At 38.0% G+C, this 21,223-nt stretch overlaps 1 protein-coding gene and 1 long non-coding RNA gene across 3 annotated transcripts; both read left to right on the plus strand.

The window, feature by feature from the left end:
* Positions 1-1,716: 1,716 nt before the first annotated feature.
* LOC309695417 (V-set and immunoglobulin domain-containing protein 1-like) lies at positions 1,717-9,973 on the plus strand. 2 transcript variants are annotated; one of them, XM_082516050.1, is made up of 3 exons: positions 1,717-2,011; positions 6,557-6,913; positions 7,152-9,973. In XM_082516050.1, exons 1-3 carry the CDS (start codon positions 1,945-1,947, stop codon positions 7,346-7,348), a joined length of 621 nt encoding a protein of 206 aa, XP_082372176.1. In that variant the 5' UTR covers positions 1,717-1,944; the 3' UTR covers positions 7,349-9,973. The 2 variants fall into 2 exon arrangements, 1 of the variants encoding a protein (XP_082372176.1); XR_014273145.1 differs by having other exon boundaries at positions 1,740-2,011; positions 6,557-6,921; positions 7,190-9,973.
* An 8,941-nt stretch (positions 9,974-18,914) lies between these two features.
* Positions 18,915-20,888, plus strand: LOC309697389. Its single transcript, XR_014273814.1, has 3 exons — positions 18,915-19,087; positions 20,171-20,259; positions 20,402-20,888. It is a non-coding gene; the product is annotated as an uncharacterized lncRNA (long non-coding RNA).
* Positions 20,889-21,223: the final 335 nt, after the last annotated feature.

Raw genomic sequence — 21,223 nt, forward strand, 5'->3', positions numbered from 1 at the left:
TCACACAGCAACACCCAATGGACAGTTTTTGTAATGTCACATTTTAATAAGGCGATAACGTGAAACAACACAGCAAAGACTTGCACAATTCAAAATAAAGCTAATACAATATATCAGACTATCATTAATTTCACAAATACTATTTTCCCCATGTTGCCTGTTTGTTCAGATGCTCAATCTGAATGTTGATTACTTTAGTGTAGGCTGCAGTGAGCTTTAGTTACTGCAGTGGGAATTATTGTTTTTACAAATTACCTTCCCACCCTTAAAGAAAAAGAAGCATTCCCTTCGCATACTTGATGTGGGTACGCATTGCACTAACAACCTCCTCCTTTTTGTCAATTTTCTTTTCACCATGGCTAAATTTTAATATGAAAGCAGCACTTTTCCAGTTTAGGTGGAAGTGTTTAAAGTGGTCCGTCTTCAGTTGAATTCCATTTTATTTATATAGTGCCAAATCACAACAACAGTCACCTCGAGATATTTCATATTGTAATAATATAAAAATCTTACCATAATGCAGGAAAAAACCTCAACAATCAGATGAACCTTTGTAAACAAACACTTGGCAACAGTGGGAAGAAAAAACTCCCTTTTAACATTAAGAAACCTCCAGCAGAATCAGGCTCAGGGAGAGGCGGCCATCTTCCATGACTAGTTGAGGGTAAGGGGATAAAAACAGGACAAAAGACACACTGTCAAAGAGAGCAAGAGGTTAATAATGTCACAATTTCCAGGGGCAAATCGTGCAGAGAGAGAGGAGTGGACTCAAACGCAGACATGGATGCAGGAGAATGATTTAACAGAAAACAGGCCTTTATTTTGGCTGATAAAATACACTACAAACGCGTGGAACACAGAAAACTAACCTGAACCCACTGACACACAGAGACACGGAGGGAATGAAAAAAGAGAGAGATACTGAAGAAACGCAGCTGGGAGAAATCAGAGCTAGTGAGACAAGGGGACGAAAAACCAGACCCACAAAAAAAAATTCCTGCATATTTTTTAAGTGAAGGACAACCTGGTTACCTGGTTCAAAACGACTTCCTCATAGTATTACTGGAGGTTAAGGCAATGGCATCCATATCAAGAATCTGGTTAGATACCGTATTTCAAAGATATTAGGTTACAGCTTATCGATTTAGTGATATAGTATTTGGAAGGTTCAAATAAATACAGGCCCCCCTTTTTATTTACATTCTGGTCCAGTGTGATCTACGTATAAAAATTTCACAAATGACTAAACAGAAAGGTTTCTCGGTTTCCCAGCTGGCCGCCCTATTCTGTATAAGTCACCAGAGGGCAGCAAAATACAAGGGGAAGAAAAACGTATGGGCTCCTGTGCTATTGTTACTTTAAAACCTGTGATGTAGCTTAAAAGCACACTATGCTGCCTTTATAGGTTTTAAACATGTCGACGGGTTAAAGATGGTTAATAAAATTTTACTTTGACATATTCTACGCAGCAGTGTTGGTGCAGACTATACACACCCCCACCGCAGAACAGACAGCAGAAAACGTAAACAGCCTCTCTGATTGGTGGATTCAAATTTAGCAGTTATGTAAGCGAATACATTTACTATCAACAACAGATATGTCTGTATAACATTAGGCTACTGGTTGGTCATTAAATAACATGTACAACTAAATTCAGTGATCTGCGAGTAAGAAAAACTATCATCGAAATGAAGTAGAGCAACAGAAGTAGCAAAACATTTGAATCGCAATGTGATCACGTGATTTACAGGAACGGGTGCAGCTCAGCAAACCTCCTCGAAATAGCACTCAACGTCCACACGCACACGCGCGCGCCCAATCGCAGGATCTACAGTTCAGCCGCTTTTCGGTGGCTTACAACTGAAGTTTAATCAAACTTATTATTAAACTTCAATTGTTTGCTGTGATGGTCGTTATCACACTCACACAGCTGAACAACATGAAATGAGAGCGAACATGGTGCCCTTCCTGGTTTTGCTGTTTCTCTGTCAACGGATTTCTGCCACCGAAGGTACGGAAGTATTAGGTTAATGTATGTTATATGTGCCGTAAACTGTGACACATCTTTTTTGGTACTGTTCTTTTACACAGAGATTCTGGAAGGAATTTAGCAGGTTTGTTATTGTCCATATTTTAAGGGAGTTTTCTTTACGATGGGAAAATGTTTTATTCTGTTTCTTTAAGTTCCCAAAGAAGTATGATAAATGTTTTTTTATGATAAATTTGTTAATACTTTTAGCTAAATTTTTTATCCATAAATGTAAGTTTACTAACAAAACACCATATTTCTGTCATTATTTTAAGGATGTGGAAATGTACATACATTCAATATCAGACTCCACCAACAAAAATATGGAACGCCAGGACTGCCATAATGAATTAATTAAATACACCATTAAATAATTAATTAAATGTGGCAATAATTAATTAAAAAAGGAATTAATTAATTAAATAAATAGTTATGACACATGTAATTAATTAATTGTTGACACATTTAATTAATTATTTATGTATTTCACATTTTAATTAATTATTGACACATTTAATTAATTATTTAATGATATATTTATTTATTTCATTTTGGCAGTCCTGGCGCCTGGCTCTTATCATGAAATAATTTTATCTGTCAGCCTCACCCATCAAACTCAGGGGGCGGGGTTAAAGCTGCCCATGCAGCTTCTCTAACATTTGATTGGTTGCCGTGCAAAGTAAGTCAAAACAGGTCGATCCTAGATAATCGATTGCTTGTGTAGACTTGGGGCAGCCAGTTATCCCAGAATGCAGATCAAATCACAGGCAGCAATGGTGGTGGTGTAGTTTTTCTGTCACCAGCTACACTTTTAACAGTGTTTTAGCCGCGAATGTCGCGACGTGTGTCTGGTCAGGTTGTCAACATAGAACATGTTTGCAAAAGTGCTCAGATGTTTTCAGAGATTTCACTAGCTCTGCTAACAATTAGCATGCAGAGTGCACCGAGGGGGTTACGTTAACCGGTTTGTTTACATATTCCACTCTCCGTGTTCCACATGTTGCATTCGCAGATTCTCATTTTCACCGAACGATCGTCTCTTTCCGCCTGGTCTTGTGTCTCTGTGCTTCTGTAACATAAAGAACGAGCTGACATTTTTCTCACGAAACCAGCGATCAGCTCAACAGACCCTCAGTTTACCTGCATGCATCCTCCTCCTCATCTGTCAGCTGTTTAACACCTGCTGCTAATTCAAGAAACACGCCTACGTTACCTGGTGATAGTCACAGTTTAACTGGGCAGCCGGTGCTCGATATAACGCAATGTCAGCGCATTTTTCTGCACAAGATAAGTAAATATAGTATTTTCCCCGAGCGCAGAGCTGCTGGAGCTTGTTTCCTTACAGAGCACTTTATAGGCGAACAGCTTCATCAGCGGCTGATGTCCAATCACCAGCACACAGCTTTCAAACCTCAGCTGAGTTTTAGCTCTCAGTGGTTAAATGCTGGACTTCATTCACTCAGGTTCTGTCTGTCGGGTCACGTTTACTTCGCTGTTTTATTTACAACTGAGCAAATCGGTTTGGCTGAGGTTAAAGTTACGTTTCATAACTGCATAGTTTCACAGACGTTTAATGGTTCACTGGCACATGTGTTAGACTGAACTATCATCTAAATATCATCTGTTTTTTAATAGTTATTCAACTGTATTCTAAGCACCAGCTGTCTGTTAGAATGTGATTTTTTTTCTCTCTGTGTTGGCAGAGGTATAAAAATGCGCAGGAAAATCTGACGTGCATGGCAAACTTCACCGACGATATTTAGGGAGGAATAAACACACATCAAACATAAATGAACCATTTGCCTGTCTCCATAATTGAGAGAATTTTCTCTTCTTATGTCAACACTCTCTCTCTTTTTTTTTTCTTTTTCGCTTTTTCGGTCATGTTATGTTTACCTGTCAAAGGCTTGTTACAAACTATGAAACACATTGTGCAGACTTCTGGATGTTAGAAGAAAACCAATACTGCTCATGAAGGAGACTACAGGCAGGAAGGTGTCCTTTAAAACTAAACATGTTAATAGGACCTCCCTGTTTATATCATAGTTTATGATATAGCACATGTATTTCAGTAATAGCCTGCTGATTTCAGTGTAGTGGTGAACAGTCGCACAGCTCACGTAGGCATTATCTGTGATACTCCTTAACTATAATTTATCCAAGTTAACTTCAGTTAACCATTCAGACAGTTCTTTTGCAATGAAAAACATAAACACAGCTGTTAACATTATAGCTGCTTATGCAGTAACCATGGTAACCACGGACTGAGCGGCTGGATCGACGGAGGTCAGACAACAATTTTACATGTATGATCTTAAAACAGGACACAGCCACTATACGTGCTGGCCTCATATCAAATGTGAAGGCAGACTGAGTCTATGTTTGACGTTTTTTATATCTAATCTTCCTTTTCAAACATTTAAACAGCAGCGAGTCTGCAGCTGAGGGAATACAAACTCAAATTGTCGGAACAGGTTTGCTCGTTTCTTGGATTCATTTGGTGATTTATTAAATGTATAACTGTTATTCTAATCTGCTGCTGAGTCTCTTACACTTTTCTTTATGCTGTATATTTTCACGTCTCTGGAATAGTTGGAAGTTAGATAGTCAGCTGGGAAACTTTGTGTTAACTCATGGAGCTGAGGATATCGTGGATATGCTGACCTCGCTGCGTGGTGTACAGAGCGAGGTCAGCATGATTAATATTCACAATAAAAATATTAGCCGAACATCATGATGAAGTCTGTATGTGTTTCATAGTGTCGAACAACCTTTGTACAGTTAAAGCCAGCAGTTACTACATGACGGAAACACCAACGTTATCTCTTTTATGCGTTTATACACAGGTCACGCTGATTACTGAACAAAAACCCAAAGATCAGATGTTAAACAGATTTATTTGCTCTCTCTCCTCCTTAAACATGTTTTTAATGTTAGTTATAATTCAGAATTGGCGACTGAAACACGTAGGACACATAAGAACATCAGGAAATAAAACACCGATAAATATAACCTCAGTAAAAGAAGTCAGCGGGGGTTACTACAGCTGTGTACCGGGGCCTGCGCTTTGTCGGTGGGATTGCTTGCGAGGCGAGCAGGTCTATCCCACGCTTTGCCGTGAGACTGGGCAGACATCTCCGAAATCATCGAAGCACTTTTGCAAAGAGGCTGTATCTTGACAAACTGACCAGACACATGAAGATTAAACCACTGCTAAAAAAATATTAAAACGGTATTTGGTAACACACAAACAGGGTTTTTCAAAGCTCAGTTCTGTTAGCTTCCACATGCCGGTTGTTGTGTGCTAGAAACAATGGCCACCAGGCCAAAGCAATGGTTTTGACTCGATCAGCGTTAACCCCGCCCCCTGAGTTTGATGGGTGAGGCTGACAGATAAAATTATTTCATGATGAGAGCCAGGCGTCAGGACTGCCAAAATGAAATAAATAAATATATCATTAAATAATTAATTAAATGTGTCAATAATTAATTAAAATGTGAAATACATAAATAATTAATTAAATGTGTCAATAATTAATTAATTAAATGTGTCAATAATTAATTAAAATGTGAAATACATAAATAATTAATTAAATGTGTCAATAATTAATTAATTAAATGTGTCAATAATTAATTAAAATGTGAAATACATAAATAATTAATTAAATGTGTCAATAATTAATTAATTAAATGTGTCAATAATTAATTAAAATGTGAAATACATAAATAATTAATTAAATGTGTCAATAATTAATTAATTACATGCGTCATAACTATTTAATTAATTAATTAATTCCAATTTTAATTAATTATTGCCACATTTAATTAATTATTTAATGGTGTATTTAATTAATTCATTATGGCAGTCCTGGCGTTCCATACAAAAAGGCTCTCAAAACAATATATGTATGTGAATTTTTGCGTGTATTCTTATAATTGTTACCTTTTTCTTTTACCCCTGGCTTTGTGTGTTCATGTTCTGTTGTTTTGTATACTTCATCTGTTCGTTATGTGTGCGAGATCTCGCAAAACAAACTCGGGATCTCGCAAAAGTTTTAGCCGCATTCTTCGGACGCCGGCTCGAAGCCGACCGGGAGGTCAAGGCACGATGTGCCGGGAAAGCGGTGTTCCTCCCGGCTGTAGTAGGTCTCGACCTCCCGTTAGCTTCGAGCTAACGTACGATTCATCCACCTGTTATTTATCAGGTTCGCGGGGAGTTGGTTCCCAAACTTATTTTGGTATGTGCTTTTTTTCACGTCACGCTGTGTGCCACGTGATTGTTTACATTAGATGAATTGCAGAATGTAAGAATCATGTGCCTTAACTTGCCTCTTCCAAGCACCAGTTAAGTCGCCTATAGTCTGTTTATTTAGAGAATGTGACGTTATTCAGTGCTCCTCCCAAAGACCGTTGAGGCTGTTTGTGTCACTCCACAGAGCTTAGTAGTTCCTCTGGAAGCAGGTAGCTCTGATTGGCTGCTGTTGAAATAATAGCCTTTAACCTCTTCTGGGTTGTTTCCGCTTTCAGATCTGAAAATTATCACAGCTGAGTCTGGACAAAAGAGCGTCACTCTGACATGTCGAGCTCCAAACAACAGCAAGAACCTGATAGGTGTGGAGTGGAATAGAGCTGACCTGAAAGAAGAATATGTCCTCTTGTATCGGGATGAGCAGTTTGTCCCAGATTACCAGCATCCATCTTTTAAGAACCGGGTGGATCTGAATGACACACAGATGAAGGATGGAGACGTGTCTCTGATTCTGAAGGATGTGATTACTGCCGATGATGGGATATACGTGTGTCGTGTCCTCATCCCAGGAACAAAGCGCAGAAAGAGAACTGCTGAAACTGTCAGGAGCATCAGACTGAGTGTTGTTCCTCCAGGTGAGTGAGTAGAGTTGAGTGTGTGTGTGATCAGAGGTGAAGCTGCTTCCTGGTTGTTGATGTTTGTTTGTAAAGATGTTGTTGATGAGACTTTGTAGAAAGCAGCTGGTCTGAGTGATGTGATCAGAGTGCAGTAGATAATGTCTGACAGCAGTTTGAAGAGGAAATGGATTCTGTTCTGTTCTTCACTCATCACCTACCTGACAGCTGACACCTCACACCTGTTTCTCACCTGCAGGTCAGTCAGGAGGACTCACAGAGGATGGAGGGAAGGAGGATGGAGGGAAGGAGGATGGAGGGAAGGAGGATGGATCTGTTGGATTAATCGTTGGTCTGTCTGTTGCTGCTGTCGTCATTGTTGCCACTCTTGCTGGTTTTTTGATCTACAGAAAAAAAAAGAGTCAGAGTCCATACCAGCTTCCAGCTGAGCTGTAGTCTATTTGAAATGTTTCAAAGCTTTTTTTACATCTTAACTGTGAGTCTTCTGTTGCTGTTCCAAAGCTTCAGTGGAGACATGGAAATATGACCTAGCTCCCGAATCTGGGCCCTGCACTATGAAGTGCGTTCAATTAACACCAGGGTACCTTTTCGTCATCTGCATTAATTTACGCTAACATTGGCAATGAGGATGACCAGGTTCACATGAACGGGATAGCATGGGCGATATCTCACCATCGCATTGATCATTGTAGCCGATTGGCTGATTTTAACATTTTTTTTGTTTTGTTTTCTAAACTATTAGAAAAATATGAAGAGGTAACACATAAAACAGAAAAGTAGCACTGCTGCAAACAAGGCAGAGAAGGAGTTGAAAAGCAGTGCATTTCATTAGATTTCATTTTTAGTTTTAAAAGTGCTTTGTATGTGTAAGCTTGAACAGTATTGGTCAGTAAGACTGACCCTTAAAGGCAGGAAGTAAAGACAGGAAAATGGTGAGTGTGTGTGAGCAAGTGGGAGAAGATGTAGTTTTAGTACTAGCAGGCATTGTAAAGCCCAGAAGTACAAAATGTTTGCAGGCAGAAGGTTAGAATAATTTTTTTTGATTACATTAAAAAAAAAAAAAGCTGCATCGAAGAATCTGTATATATTGCTGATGCTCATTGCGGAAACACAGACTTGTGAAACCTTCTATCCACTTGCACAGGTCAGAGGGATCCTCCAGGAATGATGATGGTAATTTCTGAAGACTTATTGGTCAGAAGCCAGTGATTTCATCCCTGCTGATCTCCAATCTGGATCTTAACCTGATCCGCAGGTATGAAATCACTGCTTTCTGAGCAATCAATTCTCTATGAAATAACATCACCGTTCCTGGAGGACCCCTCTAATCTCTGCACTGGTACTAGGAGAAATTTATCTAGCGTTTGTTTTTCTGATGAGCATCAGTAATAAATACAGATTTTTAGATGCAGCTATTCATTTTGTCCCCCCAGATTAACGATGTACCAGTAAGACGTGAACCATTTTTTTAGTATAGAAAAAAAAACAGGTTTAATCATAAAGTTACCTGGATAGCACAAAATTCCGCTTCTGCTATGTAGAATAAAGCACTTCATGAACTTTTACCATCTACCTAATCATCCTCATCTGACAAACAAACAGCAGAGGTGATAAAAAATGAAAATGGATTTTGGATCCATGAATTTAAGCATTTCCATACTATTGGTGCAATAAGGGTGTGTTAGGCAAAAAATGAAATGAAAAATAAATAAATATAATAAAAACTTATAGAAATTAGATATAAATAAAAAAAAAACAGTAAAATATATCAACATAATCATGCATCAGCCTGAACGATGCAATTCATCACTTTGTGTGAGGAGCTGAAAATCCACTAGAGATCTACAGATGTGATGTTTGAATCAGAGAGTTGTCTGATAATGATCCAGAAACCTGGATCTGTCACACTGAGTCAATTAGAATACAATAGCCCTTTGTTGTCATTGTACAATTAAATTGTAAGTGTTCCACGCCAACTGGGAATAAAATATAAATGCTAATAGGAAGGAATAAATTACAAACAAGAGAAATATACATTAAACAATTATTTTCTTTTCAATATGAATGCCATGTTTGAAGCTAAAGCAGGTTTCTCAGCTAAACGTACTATACATACAACGTATACTATATATACAACGTTCTGACTCGTTGACATTCTTGACATTATTTAGCAGTGGCTCACAGTTATTCATAGGTTTAACAATGTTATCTCCCGCTGTCTCAAAAGTTAACACATACCAACTATGCTTATGAAGAAAACCAATTAAAAACCGTAAAAATAATAAATATTAAAAAGTAACATGTATTGAAATTAAAACTAAAATAAATTAAAAACAATAACCCAAAGTACTGAGATCCCTTTGAGATATGGGATAGGCTCCACGTGCTCTTTCTTTCTTTTTTTATGGTTGTTCATATATTTCATGTTCATTGGCTGTCTTTGTAGATGTTATCTTGGATAATGGAGAAGATTAGCAAAAGTGCATCCTGATTTAAAAAAAAAAAAAATCCAATATCCATCTTCCTTCTTCCACTTGTCCAAGTCAGTGTTGCTCAGGGGTTGGAGTTTTCCAAGGTGTGATATGTATAGGTACTATGCTTGTATCTATATTTTGGTTCATTGGCTGTCTCTGTAGATGTTATCATAAATAATGGAGGAGATTAGCAATCTTTTTTTTTTTTTCTTTTTTTAAATCAGTCTTCTTCCAACCCTCTCTCAGGGTTGTGAGAGAGGGGGCCTGGAGCCTATCCCAGCTGTCATAGGGCAGGAGGCTCAAATGCACATTGTTTCAGTAACAGTGCACCACTGTTTAAAGAAAATAACATTGGCTTAAACCAAATAAGGATGAAGCAAGGACTTTTGGCAGACAATGAAGGATTTGTGAACAACTGCTACAGCCTTAAAATTTAATGAAGCTCGTTCCAGATTTGTTTAAAATATAAATTTCCCCCATTAAGACTGAATAGGATTAATGTAAAACGAATAAAGTATCCTGCTTATTTTTGACTTCTATCCTGCAAAAGAAAACCTAAATAAATAAATAATAATATAACACAGTTCCTGATGTTTGTTGTCTGTTTTCCTGCTTTGGTTCTTTACTCTAGAAGTGAATTTGACATGTTCAACATGTTCATGCGGGTCTAAGAGAAGCTGCAGCACTAAAGGTTTAAAGATAATTGATCGCGCCTCTCCCTGAGCCTGATTCTGCTGGAGGTTTCTTAATGTTAAAAGGGAGTTTTTTCTTCCCACTGTTGGATAGAGGATAGAGGAGGGACGTTTACCATACTGTAACTTTGAAAGTATTTGTTCCTGTCATTCAGGGAAGTAAAATTTTCTGTAATCAATAAAGGGGGAAATCTGCTGTTGCTGTTAAAGGAACTTTAGTCATATTAGTGCTATAACAGCAGCTACTCAGAGACTGAAACCCCAGAGCAGACGCAGCACACAGATCTCTGATAAAACTGGCCGTGAGAGTGGAAACTTTGAATGTCAAACGTGCAAAGTTTCCGCTCTCATGTTTCCTCTGGTGGCTCTGTGAAGTCATACCAAAAACACCAAATGAGTTTAACTGAAGCTGTTTGAGAGTCAGGGGACTTCACTGGTTATTGTCAGTTATTATGAAATAAAACTCCAAGAGAGGGAAAAAGAAAGTTATGCAGTAAGTTTTGTTTCACAAGAATCGAGAGAGAGCGAGAGAGAAGACCACGCCCACTAGCAGTTTGTTTATCAGTGGAAAGTTTTCACAATTTGTCCTGGTATTTTACTCGTTCGAGGCATCTTAATGATATAAAGATCACTGTCCATGAATCAGATGGATAAACAGGTTTTTCTCTGTTTAATATGCAGATAAAAGTGAGTCACTTAAAACAAATGACCTCATTACAAATGAACCAGCTGGAGCTTTGGGGCCCTCTGGAGGTCTGATTTAAACACAGAGGCTGCTCTTATGAACACGACACGTATCTATTCATGGACTTCTAATATTTATGTTATGTCTTTAATAATATTTATAAACCAGAGTGTTGACTGACAAGTGGAGTGTTTGAATGTGTGTATGAAATATCAAGAAGCATTAATCAGCGCTGACTCACACATACACCCTGTCTTATCATAACCTGAATTCAGTTCAGCCCTTCCGTGGAAACGTATAACCTTCATTTGTATGTTTGTCCCTAACAGTCGGAGCAAATATAGAAAAACAGCTTTAAACACGTTCCTGGATTCATCTACAGCAGAGCTGAAGCTGGCTGAGCTGTTACTGGAATTCAAAGAACTGAGAAACACGTGTCCTGCACATGTTACTGTTAATCTGGATAATTTTCATTGATATAATTGGTGTGACTGCTTATAATATTTAGTGTCTGCTGGCTCTTTGCAGAGGGCACAGCAGAAGAAGCCCATTTTCTGTTTAATATTCACTGATTGTTTAACTTCTCTGATGTTTATTGATCCACTGTAATGTAGATTGTTTGCTCTCTATCAGCTCATATTTACAATTTTTATCATTTTCGGTTTTTTCCCTCTCATTAAAGGTCAGAGGTCACAGTGAACACCTTCACGTGTTATTGGTCGGACAGAATCTCCTGTGCTGCCACCTGCTGGTGATGAACTGTCAGAGGGCTTCATACACCAATCACTATAAGCATGTTATTCAGTTATAACCTTAATGACATAAACTACACACACACAAAACAGAAAAACAAAAACAAAAAAACCTACATGAATATGAAAGGGGTCTGAAAGATGTCAAGGACTTTTTTTTTACTACTGAATGGAAACTTATTACTATTCACATCGTGTGAACAGAATCTGAAGCTCAGTGATATATTTTGTTCATGTTTGACCTGTTTGTGTATTATAAGTATTTCATTTTGTTTCAACATCATGCATTTTTCTCCTCTAATAACAGGATCAGACGAGTTACTGAAAAGCTGTTGTACTCTAAGCCAACAATGGGAAACAGATGTATCTTTCTTTTTCAACAATGGGTTTTCTATGACCTTCTATGATGTATTTTGTCTCCGTGATACTGCAGGCTGACTCAGAGGTGACGTGAACTCATACGTTTGATGTCTCACATATTTGCTTCAGGTGATGCTGCCTTAGTAACTAAGTAGACTCAATAACACGTCCAAGAAGAACAAGATTTCTTTAAGCTTATCAGAAAAAGGATATGAGCAGAGATCTCACTGAAACACACCTCAGGTGACCAGCAGAGGGAGAGAAATCCACTGAACAGGTGAGCATGCATATTTAAAGAAACAAAAGAAACCTGATGTCAGACTGAGATGCATCTGTTACTCTGACGCTGAGTTCTGGACTCACACTAAGGCTACGTTCACACTGCAGGTTTTAATGCTCAATTCCGATTTTTTGATCAAATCTGATTTTTTTGTCTGCTTGTTCACACTACAAATAAAATGCGACAGCAAAGGTGCTCTAGTGTGAACGCTCAAAGCGGCCCGCATGCGCAAAAGAAGACGTCACACACAACGCGCTCTGTTTAGACCCAGAACAAACAATAATGTTTGACTGATGGCCCTTAATATAAAGACTTCGGACTTCACGTTTCCCACTTTTGTGCTTTAAGTTTTGTTATTTACATAATAATGTAAATAACCTAATAATGATCCTTATTGCTGTTTTAGAGGAGCGCTGCTTCAAAGGATAGTTGCAGATTTCTGTCAGAATCTGCAGATTATACAGTACATAAAATATACGTGAAAATAAAATGTTCACGTTTCCCCAACGTTGTCTTCCCAACAGTTTCACTAACATCTACACTTATTGGCCAGGAAGCGTTCGCGATGTCTTCTCCGGAGCTGATAATTGGCGTCTGTCTTGTGTCAGTGATGTAAAAGACGGATTTAATGCGACATGACCATTCAAACAGCAGTCGCTTTCTAAAACATCGGATATGTATCGGATTCAGGACCACATATGAAAGTGACCCAGATCGGATGTGAAAATATCGGATTTGTGCCATTCACACTGTCATAGCATGATCGGATATGGGTCGCATAGGGTCAAAAAAATTGGATTTGATGCGCTTTCGCCTGCAGTGTGAACATAGCCAAAGACAAAAAGATTGCATCATATCTGGATGTGTGCTGAATCATCAGGAATAATAACATGCCAGAAAACTGAAGAATACCTGAGGGCCTCATTCTAGCTCACCTGGTCCCTTTACCTGAGTAACATCCCCCATAAACTGATGTAAAATGGTAAGATTGGTGCATAAAGATTCATCGTCTGACCCTCTGCTGAATGGGTCTCTCACAATGCTCAAACACAGAGCCTCCTTTCATGAACCGGGTTCTTATTTTGGACCAAGCTGCACAGAAGCGACATTTGACTTTTTTTCCCCTCTAAAAACATGATCATTGATCGATTAGGAATTACCTGAGTGTGAATGGGAGACATATCACATGACTTATTTATACTCAGTTTGTGTGATTATTTTTGTTAACTGATGATTTGTAAAATTATTGAAATTACTTTTTGATGAAAGTGTTAGTAATGACTGGTTGAAAGTAAGAATGTCATATTCATATTGTCATATTTTTCTACTCCTGTATGTGGATTCATCGTAAAGAATTTGAAGACGACACTCAGTTGAGCAGCAAATATAGGCTTCCTCACATCTCACAGGAGGATGAGGTGCATTTTGTTTTATGTATTTAATGTTCTAGTTTAATTTAGTTTACAGTACACCTGTTTAACTTGCTGATGTAAAGCACATTACTCCATCTACAGTTCAGATGCTGTGTGGTTGTGCCAGCTGCAGGCTGAAATCTGAGATTTATTGGATTTAGGTTTGGACATTTTTTTCATTTCTTAGGCAGTGAAGAAGGGGCAAAGGGCAATAATGTTCACCATGAACTGAAATAAATCAGCACAAATAGTTACATAAAAATTCAGTGTTGAACTCTGTTTGATGTGTCTACAACTGTAAAAACCAACCTCTGTCCATTAAGCAGCTTCTCTTATTATCATGAAAAGTAAACATGTTTTAGAGAAAATTCACTTTCTCTACATGTGTGTCACTGTCCACGTTGTGTGCATTGCACATTTGCACTTTCTGTGAACTTTTATTTTGTGGTAAAAACAAACAAACAAACAGATGAATGCTGCACTTTGTGTGCAGTTTCTTTTCATCATTACTCCCTCTGAAACAGCAAACAGCTATGACCCTGCGAGACCGCTGAAGGTGATGCAACATCTGTCTATGTGCTAGAAAAACAACCCAGTATGTGTGGAGTAGGTCGAGCTGGATAACATGCAGTGACTGTTTTCAAAGACAATCTCTGCAGGCATGGACGTGCACGCTTAGGTCCGTTGACATTGCCTTAGGGGAGAGTCTCTGATTGGCTGAAGCTGCATGACTGTTTGCAATGATTGGCCAACTGAAAAAAAAAAATCCACCACACCCTCAACTGTACATTCAAGTCATTTATTTCAGTGCAACTGTAAAACTGCAAACACACACACAGCATGTAATTAAATAAATAACATATGCTGCACAGAGGTGCAGGATGTATTTTACAGCAGAGCTTGATCCTATGCTGATACATTTTAAACAGTCAGCAGTTTGTTAAGTTCACAGGCAAAAAATAATAGAATATAATTTTATTTTTATATTTCAATATCACAATAATCTTCCAATTTAGAACTACAAGTTAAAAAAGACCTAACATAAATAAAATACACTTCAGCTAAATACTTTTAATTTATTTTCCAAAACCACGCTGAGCCGCAGTACAAGGACTAAAGAGCTGCATGCGGCTCCGGAGCCGCAGATTGCCGACCCCTGGTTTAGACTGACTCGCATAAAAAGTCCCGAGTGTCACCTTTCCTTTTTCAAACATGTCACGACTATTGACATTTGAAGTGCACAGAAAAGAGGCTGATTGGCTCATTACAAGAAAGCTAAGAAATGATTGGACCAGACTGCTGACAACACAAAGGCGTTTCACAGCGCGGGAAAGGATTGTTAGTGTTTGCCTAACACACAGTGGTTGTCTTGGTTTCCTCCCCTCACCTTCAATTGTTCACAGCAGAAGGTTGTCGCTCCCCAAACCTGATTCTAAGATTTCTTTCTGCTAAAAGGGAGTTCCTACCAACTGTCACCAAGTGCATGATGTTATTATTGTTATTGCAGGATCTTTATAGGGTCTGTATAAATAAAATTGAATTGAACTGTATAAGGTGTCACCTGGTTCTATTTATTGTCTTAAGGTCAAATACTCCCAGCAGTCTCATGTATCAGAGAGTCTGCTGTTTTCTGTTGTTATGGAAATTTTTAACAATAACCTGCAACACACCCAGTGAGCTTGATTTGATGTGGGTTTAATAAACACATTGCAATGTGGAGAGAGCATCCCAGTGAAACACCAGGACCATCTCTGAATTGTGGCCACCGCCCTTACATCTTATATACAGACACACAGACAAAGAACATTTCTCAAACTCTTACATGTTGGCCCCTCTCATGGGGTGGGGTGGGGGGCTATACCTCCTCCCTCACAGAGAGAATTATGACCTTGTTTTCTGCTTAGCCTTCACCTAAGGATTTACATCCCTGATAAGCAGGAGTCCCACTATCTGTTTAATGTCTCCCATTACAATGGCCTCACTGTGTTAACTTTCCACATGCATGTAAAGTGGCAGCAGGACTGCTCTTACTATAGTAAAGTGAGAAAGTAATATTGCTATAACTAATGTGATATGATTAAATATGTGATTAATACATGAGAAAAGAAATCTGCCACCACATTGCATTGCTCTAAGAATTTCTTACAAACTGCAACCATGAGGTACAAATACAACTCAGATTTCAGTCGATTAATTGCAATCAGAGCTGGTTAGGTTTTTTTAAATAATAGGGAAATATGCATCAATGCTTCCCTTATGACTTCTTTTAGCAGAGTAAATAATGGAGCATCCTTTATGACAATAAAGCAGTAAAAAAACAACAACTTTTCGTTGTTTTTTTTCCTATCAGCTTAGCTCTCTGACATGTCTCCTCAATGTGATGTTTGTGTAAAGTATGTTTGGTCAGAGGGTTCCTTCGTAAGTGTGCATGCACCATTAGCGTGCTGCCTGCTGTAACCTATAATTTCTTTCGGGATTAATAAGGTATTTCTGATTCTGACTAACTTCCCAGATTGGAGTTGCAAAGAAATTAAATACTTGGAACATATATTAGAAGGAACAGACTTTATTCCGTTTGACAGACTAGTTATACAACATGGGATCAGCAAGAAAAGATTTTTAGAATATCAACAAATTAAATCCATAGTAAAAAAATAATAAAATAAAATAAACCCAGTCAAGTTGAATTACAAACACCACCAAGTGTGGTACAATGTTTTACTCTTAATCTGCCCAAATCATTGTCTAAAATATACAAAACACTTTCTAAAATAGATGAATCAAAAAAAAAAAGACCTTGCATCATTCCTGCACCTCGTGATGTTTTCTTTACAATTCCAGGAAACAAGACAAAAAAGGGAAGTTTGAAAAAATTTGTTCCTGCCATTCAGTAGAAGAATAAGGTTCCTGTAATGAATAAAGGGGAAATCTTCTGGTAATGTTAAAGGAACTTTAGTCATATAAATACTTTAACAGCAGCTACTCACAGACTAAAACCTGAGAGCAGAGCAGACTCAGCATCACAGATTATGATGAAAACAGGCTCTGTGCTGTGGCCTGATCTGAATTTACTATATAGAGTAATGTGCAAAAGTTTTACAGGTGTGGAAAAAATGCTGTAAACATAGAATGCTCTCAGAAATAAAAATGGTTGTTTTTTGGTCCCAAATGTATTCTGCAGCAGGACAACGATCCCAAACACACAGCCAAAGTCATTAAGAACTATCTTCAGCGTAAAGAAGAACAAGAAGTACTGGAAGTGATGATATGGCCCCCACAGAGCCCTGATCTCAACATCATCGAGTATGTCTGGGATTAGAGGAAGACACAGAAGATCTGTGATTAGTTCTCCAAGATGTTTGGAACAACCTATCACCCGAGATCCTTCATAAACTGTGTGCAAGTGTATAGATGCTGTTTTGAAGGCAAAGGTTGGTCACACAGAATATTGATTTGATTTAGATTTCTCTTTTCTTCTATCACTGCATTTTGTTGGTTGATGACAATAAATGATTAACACTTCCATTTTTGAAAGCCTTTACAGAATTTTTTCTTCGTGTCTATGCTTTTCTTCAAACCTCAGCACAGAAAAAAAAGTAAAAGCTAAATGTGAAATTCATCACTTTGTTTTTGTTTTTGCTTGTTTTTCTTTAGTACAGGTTCATGAATGATTAATTTTCTGTAACAGAAGGAATGTGAGAAAGGAGTATTTTTCCTGGGAAAGGTAATGAAAAGCATTTGAACACTGAAAATTTCAGGCATGCAAACACCCAATAAATATGCTTTAGTTTGCTTGGAAAATAGTTTCTGAATGTCTCTGTTTTCATAAAAGACCTGAATGTGAACTCACCTTCACCTTTTTTTTGTTTATATCAAAAGTGTTTAATGTTCCAAAGAATTAAGGTTAAGTAGTCATTTTGATTGACTCAGTATATTTTTGTTGTTTTTTCAAATATTGTCATTAATAAAAGCTAAATATAGTTTAATGTGCTTTAAAATAACATGGAACTACTGTACACCTTTGAATCTACTTCAGGTCGTTCAGTGTGGAGTGTGCATGCTCTCCCTGTACCTCTATGGACTGGTTTCCTCCCACAGTCCAGATACAGGCCTGTTTGCTTAACCAGTGATTCCTAATTGGCTTTAAGCGTGAATGTGTGTTGGTCCTGCAACAGACTGGTGGCCTGTCCAGGTGCTTTTCACCTTATCACAGCTGAAGCACCTTCAGGTACTTCTGATAAAGTAGAATTTTTTTTTACCCAAGTAAGATCAGGGTTAACCCGAATGGTGAATGGTGGTTTATCATTATGCTGGAATCTAACCTCCCCGGGAGCAGGTTAGATTCCAGATTAAACCCTATAATGCAGAAAACTGGGACGACCTCGTATGGGTAGGCCCTTTGGTGACAGAGGGGAGGAAAAACTCTTAAATATGTCTTAAGGAATAAGAAATCACCTCTAGTGCTGCAGCTTCTCTTTCTGTCGTTCTCACCTGGTGTTGCCTGGAGCTGATTTCAGGTGGTTTCCAGTGAGATTAGACCTACATGATCATGATCACTGCCATTTTTTTCACATTTATTTTTAAAGAAAAGAACCCAAACAGAAACAGTAATGCTTTTACAAGATTTATTTTTGTTTTACAATCCATTAATCCATCCATTCGCTTCCGCTTATCCTTCTCAGGGTTGTGGGGGTTGCTGGAGCCTATCCTAGCTGTCAAAGGGCGAGAGGCGGGGTACACCCTGGACAGTTCGCCAGTCTGTTGCAGGGCTAACACACAGAGACAGACGACCATTCACGCTCACATTCACTCCCGCATTCACACCTATGGGCAATTTGGATTAATGAATTAACCTATCCACACAGCACAGTTGCACGGTGGTTCACACTGTTGCTGCACAGCAAGAAGGTCCTGAGTTCAATTCCACCATCAAGTCGGGGTCTTTCTGTGTGGAGTTTGCATGTTCTCCCCGTGTTTGCGTGGGTTCCCTCCGGGTACTCCAGCTTTCTCCCACTGTCCAAAGTCACGCAGCTTGTGGGGATAGGTTGTTTTACAATACTAGGATTACTTACAAGCAGATAAATTCAAAGGCTCATTTTCATCAAATTTCCATGTGCTGAATGTCAGCACTAAGAAGTTGGAGCAGTAACAGGAGACTCGTGGTTAGGCTGGAAAAAGCTAAGAAATGATACATTGATGTTGCTAGCATTATGTAAACGTTTTATGTTAAAATTAATGTCACCAATTGATTTTTAACTCTAAACACAAGGATATTGTTTTGATTTTAATTAATAACACAATATTTCAATACAACAAAATGCAGTACATTAAATCCAACATAAAAAGTTCATTTAAAATGAACAGCACTTTAATTTGAAGAGGATTGTCCTAACAGGCTCTCAGTACTTCTCAGTTTGCACATGTGCAGTGTGGAAGTTTGAACAACCGCCATTTTTAACCGAAACTTGCATCATGCTCAGAAGCCTGGATAAAATCCATTGCCATTTGAGGATTATTTGGTAAGTACAACCATTTAAGGATGACAAATTTGGTTAATGTGTACTAAATGATAAACATCCGACATTTTCGGGAGTACTTCTGTATGTTTTATTTTAAAACAAATGATGTCTGGTAATTTTTTTTAGCATTCTAGCTTGTATGCCTCTCACAGGTGTTAGTAGTCAGGCATTTAACAAATATTATTGGGCCCACTTCGGTGTAATTTCCCAAAATGTTTTACGATTCATGTTAAGCTGCAACTTGCCTACTAAGAACTGCAGCTTTAAAATTACTCCCAACATCTACCGCGCATGCTCCCTGGTGTCAGTAATGAGCACCAGGAGCGCCAGCGATCCGATCCGTTTGAAGAATGAAATATATGTATAGTGTATTTTAGAAACATGCATCAAATAAGTTGCTACATTGTTTGAAGGAATTCTACCCCGTGTTGATATCTGGTTTAGTGTTAATATCAGTGATTAAAGTGTAAGACATGCATTTATCTTGTGTCATTAAAATGCAGCATTATGTGTAATACAGCTATATGTAATTTATTTAACTCCTTGTATCAGTTCCATTGATTATCAAAGTGACAATTTGTGTGTTCCCCCTTCATTTTATGTTGGTCAGCTAGTTCTGTCTGTCAGTAGATGCAACAAAAGTGGCTCAGATGTGGTTGTGGTTACTGTTATCTTTTATTGTAACTCTTGTTATCGTAATAAATACCAGAAAATATTGTGATAGGATTTTGAATCCATATTGCCGAGTTCTAATCTTCTATTTCATTTTAACATTTTTAGGGGTACAATTAATAATTATATTGTTGAACAGTCTAGAATTGATTAAAGCAAAAGTGAAAGCTTTCATGTATTGTCAAAATTGAAAAGCTTCTAGTTTCTTGTTCATATATTTGTTGATCTGACTCAGAAGAGTCAGTGCCTAACCAATCATTAACCTCACTGAATGTCACTAATGTGAGTTGTGTATACATTGTTTAATTACTCATAGCTAATCACTCATCTGTTAATATTTTTGACTTTGGTTTGAGAAGAGGTGGAAAAGAACCAAAATCTTGTCTCACATTGAGTTCTTATCTCCACCAGAATATCAGCATTGATGTTCGACGGGAATGCGTCCCAAAAACTGTGTCTACTTAAATAAAAAGCCAGATGACCTGTTCAAGGAATTCTTGGTAAGTTAGAAAAGGGGAAAGATCAGTTTGTTTGTTTGTTTTTTTTAATTTGGGATAGTAAATTGAAGATGGGCTCATTTGTTCATATGTATCTATATGCAATTAGCTTCCCCCCCCCCCCCCCCTTTGTTTTCATTTTAAGGATGTGGATCTTAGTGCAAGAAGAGAAACGGAGCAGCTGACTTTAGGAGTCTGTGTTGTCAGACATGAAGGAGCAGACTCTGCAGATACACCTGAGGACATTGGTGTCATCATAGAAGGATACACTGTGCTGAAAGCTCTTAGTGATGTGGCAAAGGGGTGTGCCCTCCTGCTTGGACTAATCTACAGTCTAAATCTGAGGTACCCAAAGTACCTGAAATACATATTTGAATTTCTTCAGAAGGTGCTGATGGAGTTGGATGGGAACAACCTATCCATGAAGGTGCAAGTTCTGAAAAACAAACTGCTTGAGTGAAACAGCCTGCACTGAACTATAGAGGACACTGAACTGGTTACAAGATTCTCAAACCCATCTCCTTGCACTTTATAAACTGTTCAGTTTGAATTCCGCAAGAACTTCTGCAAGGCCTCATACTTTTTGGCATGCTTTGTTCATGTTGAACTTTTACCACCATCCAGCTGCATTGAACAAGACTGCTCCTAAGTTTGGACTTCATTTTAAGTTTTGAAAAAAAAAAGTTTTTTTTAAATATGGACAAAAATGCCACTAAAATCATTTCTACTTGTTGTTTATAGGACTGTATTGTGAGTTTTCCATTGTATCTGAAGCAAGTTTAAATTAAGTCATGTTAATGTTAAAAATGTTGGAATCACAACACTTTCCAGTTTTAATAACTTGATTTTAACATTCTGTATTATGTCTTCCTGAACTTAATATGCACTTGGATACATGTGAAGATATTTTTGTTTAGGAAAAAGGCATTGATCTAGAATTTTGAACAGCTCAAAGTTTGCTTCAGCA

The sequence above is a fragment of the Aulonocara stuartgranti genome (genome assembly GCF_965226115.1).
Source record: "Aulonocara stuartgranti genome assembly, chromosome: 3".
In the NCBI taxonomy this organism is placed as follows: domain Eukaryota; kingdom Metazoa; phylum Chordata; class Actinopteri; order Cichliformes; family Cichlidae; genus Aulonocara; species Aulonocara stuartgranti.